The sequence below is a fragment of the Gracilinanus agilis genome, chromosome 4 (assembly GCF_016433145.1).
Source record: "Gracilinanus agilis isolate LMUSP501 chromosome 4, AgileGrace, whole genome shotgun sequence".
Lineage (NCBI taxonomy): Eukaryota > Metazoa > Chordata > Mammalia > Didelphimorphia > Didelphidae > Gracilinanus > Gracilinanus agilis.
Genome location: NC_058133.1, coordinates 43,130,291 through 43,140,737, shown reverse-complemented (window position 1 = coordinate 43,140,737; position 10,447 = coordinate 43,130,291). Strand labels below are relative to the sequence as shown.

The 10,447-nt window shown below is 38.5% G+C and overlaps 1 protein-coding gene across 1 annotated transcript in view; it reads left to right on the top strand.

Annotated features, from left to right (window-relative positions):
* Positions 1 to 10,447, top strand: part of LOC123245854 (calcium-activated chloride channel regulator 1-like) — a 47,506-nt gene that overhangs the window by 15,019 nt on the left and 22,040 nt on the right. Inside the window, exons 4-7 of the mRNA XM_044674847.1 lie at positions 279 to 288; positions 2,215 to 2,392; positions 6,403 to 6,626; positions 8,149 to 8,183. Of these exons, the coding sequence (XP_044530782.1) occupies positions 279 to 288; positions 2,215 to 2,392; positions 6,403 to 6,626; positions 8,149 to 8,183 (447 nt within the window). The remainder of the gene's footprint in view (positions 1 to 278; positions 289 to 2,214; positions 2,393 to 6,402; positions 6,627 to 8,148; positions 8,184 to 10,447) is intronic.

Here is a 10,447-nt window from a genome sequence, read left to right as displayed (position 1 = left end):
GGAATTCTTTTTGGGTGTGATACCAATTTGAATTTTCCTTTGAGAATTTGCCTGTTGCATTTTTGACATTGATTTCCTCTTGCGAGGAAATCACTATGGTGAGCTTCCCAGTCACCATAGTTACTTTCTATACTTAAATTCTGTTTGCTTATTTGTTTTGTTCATTTTCCCAACCTATTCTTGATTTTAACTATGTGTTAAAGATGAGGTCTGATCCTGGCACCATTTCCCCCAGTTTTCAGAGCTAATTCTGGAAACATGTTTTCATTTCTTCCAAGGTGGCATGATGTAAGCAAAAGTGTGGCCATTGATCTCCTGTCCTGTGCCCTGATCTATGAGGGACCACAAGCGCTCTTTTCCACCCTGGAACTGTGATCAAGATTTTTTCTCTAATGTGCTAATGTTCCTCTGTACCTTGGGACTGTGACCCAGAATTCTGTATAAGCAATGTAACAGATTCCTTCACTTGGTGCCAGAAAAGAGTCCCCTGCAATTCCTTCCTACCAATTGTTCAGCCCTTTCACTGTCAATTGAATGAGAGCCCTAAAATTTGCTACTGCTGATTCAGTTGTCCCCCAAGACCTATCCTGGACTTGCTGGGGTGGGACCTCACTACTGGCTTATGCCAGGTTTGGCCTGATGCTGGTTTACTTGGGTATCAGCTGACTGGACTTCCCTCCACTCTTACCCCAATGAGATAGACCTTTTCTGCATATTTTCTAAATTGTCTTGAGATGGAAAATTATTTCACCCCATCCTTTGTTGGTTCTGCCACTCAGAATGTTTTAAGGTGTTATTTTAAAGTTGTTTAGAGGGCAATTTGGAATAGCTCAGGTGAGTTTCTGCCTTTACTCCATCATCTTGGCTCTGTCTCCAAAAAGATATAGATATAGATATAGATATAGATATAGATATAGATATAGATATAGATATAGATATAGATATAGATATAGATATATTTTTTAATTAATGTGATATATAAACAAAAGATTTTGATAAACATTTTAAAACATGAATATTTTTCAACCTCCTTCTTCAGTCCCCAAAGAGAGTGAGGTATTCATGTAGAAGAAAGATTTATTAGAGGTAATGAGTCAAGAATAGGTTAAGATGAGAAAGAAAGAGATATCAAAATGCATTTAAACACTCTAATCAGACCTACACCTACCCAAAACAGTGTTATATTCAATTAATATGAAACTAAAAAGCATATCTGCTGTAGAGATTCATGGTAAACTTGGATGAGGAAAAGTGATGAAAGCAGAGCCACGAGAACAATATACTTGTTGAATGCAACTGTGGAGGCTGGGGAAAGATTATTGGATCTGGAAGCAAAAGAACTGGGTTCAGATCTTGACTTTGCTATTTACTATGTGGCCAAAGGCAAATAGCTTAGACTCCTGCTTCACCTGATTTCCTTAACTCCAAAATGAGAGAAATTTCATTAGATGACCTGTTTGGTCCCCTCCATGTCCCTTTTAATAAATTATTTTAAAAGATGAAGGAAAAATAGTTCAGCGTAACTCATCAATATATAAAAAAAATTTTAATAAATTTTTTAAAATATCAAAATTTTTGATGTTATAGGCTGTGTTTCATGTCTTCATACTCCTACTTCTGCCGAGAAATGGCAGCTTCTTTTGAATCAAGCTCAACATTACATTTCTTCTGTTTATATTGTTGTAGTCATTGTGTATATTGTTTTCCTCATTCTGCTTACTTCACTTTCCATCAGTTTATATAAGTTTTTCTGTGCTCTTATGTATGAATCATGTTCATCATTACTTATGAAACAATAATATTGTTTATCTCCTAACCTATCCACTGCTTCCATGTCTTTTCTGTTTCCACAAAAAGTGCTTTTATAAATATTTTCATGTATATTAAGCTTTTCTTTTTGTATTTTTATCTCTTCGAGGTATTTATCTGGCAATAGAATCTCTGGATTAAAGCAATTGAGATCTTTAATCATTTTCTTCGTATAATTCCAAATTGCTTTGCAGAGTGGCCAGACCAATTCACAGCTCCACCAACAATGTATTTGTGTGGCTAACTTCCCATGACCTTTCCATCTTTGAATCATCCCAGATTTTGTCTTCTTTTTCATGTGGCATTTATAATAATTGTCTTATTCAAACAATTTGGGGATAGTGACCCTTTTTAATAAATAATTTACTAGATTTTCTGGTTTCAATATAATCTGTCTTTTTATAGATGTTCAAGAAACATTGCTGGTGTTAACAGAGTACTGAAATGCAGTAATAAGAGCTGTGCAATCAAGATGTGCAAAACCAATCGAAAGACAGGGTTGTATGAAGCAAAATGTCAATTCATACCAGAGAAATCCCAGTCTGCAAATGCATCCATAATGTTTATGCAAAGTCTAGATTCTGTAAGTATCCTAATCATTCTCATACCCATCTCAAGCACTAAGGTTTGGGGCAGCCACGCCTTAAGAGTGATGAATAATTCAACCAAGGACAACTGAAAAGTTATATCCTTGTTTTCTTTTTTGGGTTAGAAATTCCCATTGAAATCTTTCTTCTCTCTTTTTTTGTCTCAAACTGTGATATGATGTTTTCCTAAAATAACTCAATCTGATTTTGAAAAATGTCATTTCAATCTTAGAACCTCTTATAATAAGAAGGCAAAAATATTTGTCTTTACAGTCATTTAGCAGATAGTTATTTGTTAAGGGCTACATACTAGGCACTGTTCTATGTAGAGTCATACAAAGAACAGCAAAAACAGCCCCTTCCTTTAAGGAACTCACAGTCTGTTAGAGGAGAAAATATGTAAGTAAAGTAGGTACAAGCAAGTTATATATATAGTAGGTAGAGTAATATGTAGTGCAAACTAATGAAAAAAGAAGAATGATTCTATTTGAACAGTGCAGAAAACGTGTGTGGACATTTCCGGCTTCAGACTAAGTTTATTGACTTGAATGACAGAGTTGAAATTCATCAGCAAATGACCAACTCTCTCCTTTATGATCTGGTGCTAAGATCTGTTTTGGGCCAAGATACTGGTGGAACTGAAGAAGCCATGAGTTAACCCCACACACTCCCACAACATCAACAGGGCTATTATAAGCAAGGTAGCATGAAACTATTTGAATTAACTTTGCTCCCAGGTGAATTGATTTGGAACTCTCCTGTGCCCTTTGGGCAAGAAAAATGTAAAACTAGTTTTTAGAACTTCGGTGGAAAGCTCCTAAAACATGAAGGAATCTCCTTGCTGACTGTCTTTGACATTTTTACTGATGGTTTTCCATATGTTTTTATCTTTGTGAACTCTTTAATAGCTTTAAGAACTGCTTATAAATGTAGAGAATTGCAGCCTTCTGCTTTGAGAGGTTAAAGGAGTTCCTCAAGTTCTTGTAACCTGTATGAGTCAGAGGCAGGATTTAACCTTGGAGCTTTCTAACTTCTTCAGTCCACTATGTCACATTACCTTTCATGTTGGAGCCCAAGGGCCATATCTTTTGACAGATATAATGACATATATGTATTTATTTATTTATTCATTCATTCATTCACCTATTTATTTATTTAAGTGTTCATTTATTTATTTATTTGCTTGTTTATTTACTTATTTGTTTGTTTGTTTTTGCATAATGATGGCTAACATTAGGGAGCACTCTAAAGCTTGCAAAGCACTTTTCAAAGATTATCTCATTTGATCTTCACAACCCTGGGAGGTATATGTTATTATTATTAATGTTAATATTCCATTTTACAGGTGGGGCTTAAAGAAGGTTAACTGACTTGCTCAGAGTCACACAGGTAGGGAGTATCTGAGGCAGGTTTTGGACTCAGGTCTTCCTGACTCCAAGGCCAGAACTCTATCCACAGATTTTCATAGAGAAACTTTGATGCAACATATGAGCACAAAGCAGGGGGGGGGGGGGAAGGATAGTCTTAACATCATTTTATGAAATCCAAATGGGAAAGAACCAAGTTACAAGAAAGGATGTTGCCTATGGACTAAGAGAGAAGGCAAGCTAAGATTTGAGTTTATAAGGTGATAAAAAAAAAAAATAGGAGTGCTGAAGAAGCAGGGCTATAGCAGACATTTCTAGGGGTTTAACATCAGCAGGACACCCAGTGAAAGAAATCCTGGTCATCATAAGGGAATTAATAGAACCAATGTTCTTATTCAGTATCAGAAGCTATACTTCCATAAAGGAAATAACAGACAAATATCAGAACTAATTACTCCTACCAGAGGATTAAAGTCAAAGGTCAAGTGATAAAGTTAGTCATAAACAGTAGGGACACGAATTGCCTTGGGTATTGGTGAGTGCTCCCCTCCTGGTATGAGAATTAAAATTAATGTTCAAATACTCCAAGCATCATATTTATAAAGTTTATTAATAATGAAATTGAAGCAAAGGAAAATAAAAAGAGCTCACCTAGCCACCCACAGCGAGGGGGATACACTCCACTATATAAAAACAACGTAAGCACTAAGCACGCAAGGTGGGGATGAAGGAGGAAAGGGATGCGGGGAGATGCAGTCCAAGGGTTCAAAATTTTGATTTTCCAATTATATATGGGAGATCTCCAAAAAAAGTCTATTTGACCCCTCATTGAGTACCTTGCTACGGAAATTCTAGATCAGGTATACATTGGACTAGATATGTCCTGAGTCCTTCCAGCTCAGAGGTTCTGTGCTTCTGTGAAACAATGGACTTTAAGTCATGCCTCTTAGTCCAGGTTTATTGGCATCATGCATATGATATCATACCCAAGTAGACAAATTACATGCAGTTTTGGCTTTCTAGTCCATTGCCCCAGGCTTGTTGAGTCTAAGTCACTGCTTTTCATTGTAAAATTAAATTTCTTTGCCAATTTCTGAGGTATAGATGCTTATTCTGAAATGTTAACAATCAGTTAGCCTATGATTTGGCTCTATAACAACCCTGAAAATAACAATGTGCAAAAGAAGATGAATGAAAGACTCTGAATAAGCCACAAAACCTCCTTAAGACTCAGTTTCTTGATCTCTAAGATGAATGTGACACTATAGTACCTTTTTCAAAGAGTTGTGATCCTGGGTGTTAATAAACTTTAAAATTCCACATAAATGTTTTACTTTACTATATCCTCTGTGGGGGATAGTAAAAATAAGATAAAGATAACTAGAAAAAGCTATAGACCCCATATTAACTTTGTATAACTTTCTCTAGAGTCTGAGTGAATGCTCTCAAACTGGAGAGAAGGATAAGCAAGGGTTATCCTTCCCCCCTCCATAGCCTACCCATGTAGAAAGACCACCAAGAAAAGTCCCAAGTGTTGGCTAAAATAGTTCTACTCTGCTATCTATCAATGCTTTCAGAGTCATGAGATAAGATTATGAAATAACACTAACCAATCCAAGGAATATTATGAATTCAAAATGAGTTATCAGTATAACGTGGAATTCCTCCCAAAAAAACCTAATGAGATCTTGGGCTACAGTAAGATCTGCATAGCTTTCAGGGATAGGGAAGTATAATAGGCAGAAGTGAGAGAATTTCTCATGTGAGGGCCAGTATTTACCCCTTGGGACTTCACCATTAAGTCCTTCCCCTGAATATCCCAAGACATCTCTGATTGGTAAATAGCCACTCAAAAACCCAACTCCTCTCTCATCACTTCATCAAAGGAAGAAGCAAGTCTGTTATTTTTTTAAAACCCTTACTGTCTGTCTTAGAATCAATACTGTATATTGGTTATAAGGCAGAAGAATGGTAAGGGCTAGCCAATGGGGGCTAAGTGGCTTGTCCAGGGTTACATAGCAAGGAAGTGTCTGAAGCCAGATTTGAACCCAGGACCTCCCATCTCTGGGCCTGGCTCTCAATCCAGAGTCACCCAGATTTCCCTAAGAGGCCACCAGGTCCTTTCCTCCCTGCCATGGGGTTAGGCTGCCATACTTTCCAATATGGCTTCAGAGTACACTCTTAATCAGGGTTCACAAGGCTACCCCCAGCCCTGCCCTTAATGCTATTTCCTTTTAAGATCTAAGCAGAAAAATGGAGGGCCCAACCTAGTTTCAAGGTCTGGGAGGAGAAACTGTTTCAGTCTCAACTTGGTTGGGAAGGAGGAACAAAAGGAAGAAATTATTTTACAAAAAATATCTCAATTCGACATTAAATTTCCACAGAAATGACAATCCCACTATTCTCTGTGCTTGTCAGAACTCATTTGGAGTACTATGTTCGGTTCTGGGTTATACAGTTTAAGGATGTTGATAAACTAAAAAACATCCAGAGGAGGGCAGCCAGGTTGTGAGTTCCTGGATCCTGAGGAATGTTCAGCCTGAAAAAGAGATGACTCAGAGGGCATGGAGGGTGGAGGACCTGAAAGTGGAAAAGTCTAATCTATGTGAATGATCTTTCCTTCTAATTGACTTTTTCAGGTAGTAGAATTCTGTACTGAAAAAACACACAATCCAGAGGCACCAAACCTACAGAACAAAATGTGCAACCAAAGAAGCATTTGGGAGGTCATCATGGACTCTGATGACTTTAGAAACTTATCTTCAGTGATGAGAGAAGACTCTCCACCTCCACCTACATTTTCTTTGCTGAAGACCCAGGAGCGTATCATCTGCTTAGTTCTTGACAAATCTGGAAGCATGAGCACTGTAAGGAAGCTTTTTGTTTCATTAAACTCATTTCAGGTTGGGAACTCTATGAAGTGCCCAGGACATACAAAACATTATGCTTAGAGATGGAAATACAGAAATAAAAAGGCAGAGTCTGGGCCATCGAGGATCTTGAGCATGGGGGAAACACATGCAAAGAGCTTACATTCTAATCAGCCAGTGAATAAACATTTATTAAGTACCTGCTAGATGCCAGGCACTATGCTAAATATTGAGGGTACCAAGAAGAAAAAAATGGGCCCTACTCTCAAGGAGCTCACAGTCTAATGGAGGGAGACAACCTGGAAACAATTGTTTATATACAAGCTATATATACAAGGTAAATTGATATAATCAATAGAGAGAAGGCAAAGATGACTGAAAGGAAGTGGAAAAGATTTCTTATAGAAAGCAGAATTTAAGCTAGAACTTCAAAGAAGCCAGGGAAACCAAGGAGGTGGGAGGGAAAATGAGGAAGAAGATCATTCTAGGCATGGGAAAAGCCAATGAAAATGCTGAGTTGGAAAATGAAGTCTCTTGTGTGAGAAACATCAAGGATATCAGTGGTAGGAAGGAGTAGTATAGGGTGTAAGAAGACAGAGTAGTAAGGGCAGATTATGAAGCAGAGGATTTTATATTTAATTATGAGGGTGACAGAGAATCAATGGAGTTTATTATGTGGGAGCAGCAGTTGGGGAGAAGGTGGCATAGTTGGACCTGCTCTTTAAAAATATGACTTTGGCAGCAGAGTGAAAACTGGACTGCAGGGGAGAAAGACTTAGGGAAGGGAAACCATCCTGCAGGCATGAGGTGATACAGGCAGGTACCACATTGGTGAAAAGGTCAAAAGAGAGAAGGAGATGTATATGAAAGATGTTATGAAGGTCAAATGAACAGGTCTTCCTTAGCAATAGATTGAATATATAAAGGATGAGAGAGAATGAGGAGTCAAGGATGATATACAGTTTATAAGCCTGGATGGCTAAAAGGATGGTAGTACCCTCCATCACAGTAGGGAATTCAGAATAGGGGAGGATTTGGGGAAAAAGACAATGGGCTCCGTTTTGGACATGTTGAATTTAAGATGTTTATGAGGGCAGCCAGTCAGTCTAGTAAATAGAATGTTGGGACTAGAATCAGGAAGACTCAGCCTAAGTTCAAATCTGACCTCAGACACTTACTAGCTGTGTGTCCCTGGGAAAAGGATTTAAGTCTGGTTGCCTCAGTTTCCTTATCTGTAAAATGAGCTGGAGAAGGAAATGGCAAATCACTCCACTATATTTGCTAAGAAAACCACAAATGAGGTCAAAAAGAGTCAGACATGATTGAAATGACTAACGACAACCTGAAAGATCCAATTTTAGATGTCTAATTGGCAGTTGATGTGAGACTGGAGGTTAGGACTGGATAAGTAGATGTGAGAATCGTTAGCATAGAGATAAAAATTGAATCCCTGAGAAATGATGAACTCACCAAGTGAAATAGCATAAAGGAAAAAAGAAAGCCTAAGACAGACCTGTTGGGATCACCCATAGTTAGAATGACTAGGATGAGCATCCATCAAAGGAGAATGAGAAAGAGCCTTTAAAAAGGTTGAAGATGGGGCAGCTGGGTTGCTCAGTGGATTGAGAGGCAAGCCTAGAGATGGGAGGTCCTAGGTTCAAATCTGGCCTCAGACACTTCCCAGCTGTGTGACCCTGGGCAAGTCACTTGACCCCCATTGCCCACCCTTACCACTCTTCTGCCTTGGAGCCAATACTCAGTATTGACTCCAAGATGGAAGGTAAGGGTTAAAAAAAGAGGTAGAAGAACCAAAAGAAAACAATGTCACAAAAACCCAGAGAGAAGAAGAGGGCAACTGACATTGTTGAAGCTTCTGAGAACTCCTGAAGGATGAATGAGGACTGAGAAAAGGCCATTACATTTGGTGATTAAGAGACTGTTGTAATTTTAGAAAAAGAAGTTTCAGTTGAATGATGAAGTTGGAAGCCAGATTGTAGGGTTAAGAAAAGAGTAAAAGGAAAATAAGTATAGGCACCTATCATAGACAGTCTTCTTAAGGAGTTTAGCCACAAAATATAAGGGACAATCATTAGAAGGGATGATTGGATCAAGTAAGGGTTGTGGGGTTTTTTGAGAATAGAGGAGAGATGGAAATGTTTATAGGCACTAGAGAGAGATGCAAAATAAGGGAAAGAGTCAGAATGATAGAACAGTAGTCTGCTAGAGAAGACAGGATGAAACAAGTTTGCTTTTGTATGAAGAAGGGTTTGCCTTGACAAGGAGGAAGGGCCACTTCATTACATGAAATCAGGGTGAAGGTGGAAATAGTGACAGAAGACATCTAGGTGATATGAGATGAGGAGGGGAAAAGAAGGAATTCTTGGAGGAGGATCTCAATTTTTCAATAGTCATAATAATAACAATAATAATTTTGTTATTGTTCAGTTATCTTCAATCCTGTCTGACTCTTCATGACTATTTGAGGTTTCCTTGGCAAAGATACTGGAGTGGTTTACCATTTCCATCTCCAATTATAATAATAGCTAGCATTTATATAGCATCTGCTAAGTGCCAGGCAGAGTACTAAGCATGTTATAGATATTATCTCATTTGACTCCCCACAATAACCCTGGAAAGTAGGTTCTATTATTATCTCTATTTTGGAAACAGAAAAATAGAAAGTAAGTGACTTGACACACAACTAATAAGTGTGTGAAGACATATTTGACCTCAAGTCTTCCTGAATTCTAGCCCAGTACTCTGTACTATGGCAGTTGAAAAGCTATTTTCTGCTATTTCAGTGAAATATGGGGCAAGGTTCTCAGACAAGAAGGGAGAAGGTGGTAGAGCTATGGAAGGTTTGAGGAGGGGTGAAAAGGTTTTTAAGTCTCTGTGATGAATGGATAGAGAGTCAAATAGGGAGATGTAAAAGGATTGTCCTCCATCAGAAAGGGCTTTAATAAAGGTAGCCTAATTTGTGATGGATCCAGTTAGGAGTGAAGAGAGTGGATGGTGGAATTAATCCATGACTGAGGCTTAAAAAAGCAAGACTGGCAGAAGAATAAGGAGGTAAGAGACTCAAGAGAAGAAGACCAGGTAGAATTGAACTGGTTCTCTAAGAACTCAAGATGAGGAAGGGATGACCATGTGGCTAGTGTAGGGATGGTGGCCTAACAGAGGGATACAAAACACAAAACACACAGAGGAATGGTGATCAAGAGAAGTCAATGGTATGGCAAGTGACACCTCAGAAAAGTGGATTGATACTCTTTTCTATAGCGATGGCAATGTTGATTTCATTCTGGCTCCTGATCTGGCAAGGGCAATGAGAAGAGCCCAGGAAGAGGAGGAATGAGGCTAGGCATCAGGATGGACAGACAGGGTGTAAAATGAGGCAAGGCTGGGATCCCCATATAATAGTGGATGATGAGAAACATTCACCAGTCAAGATAGCAGAGATCTCAGGGCTGAAATTATAACATAAAAAGGGTTGTCTTCTAGGGTATCATATCCTTTTCTGATCCCCACAGCTCATCCAACACCTGTAAGTACCTACCTTCCCAAGATAGGGCCAACCTGATACAATATCATTCCTTATGCCCCATAACAAAGGAAGCTTTATGTAAAAGAAAACAGAGCCACCCAGAACCTGATTGGCCTCAGCTTTCCTTTTGCAGCATCCTTTCTTCCTCCTGACCCCAGACAACATGTCATAGTTTTAGGGCAAAACTGTCCCTGGGATTTGACTTACCTAGATTTACTGATATAAATTCCTGGTCATCAAAGGACATAAAAGTCTCTTGGACTGGATGGA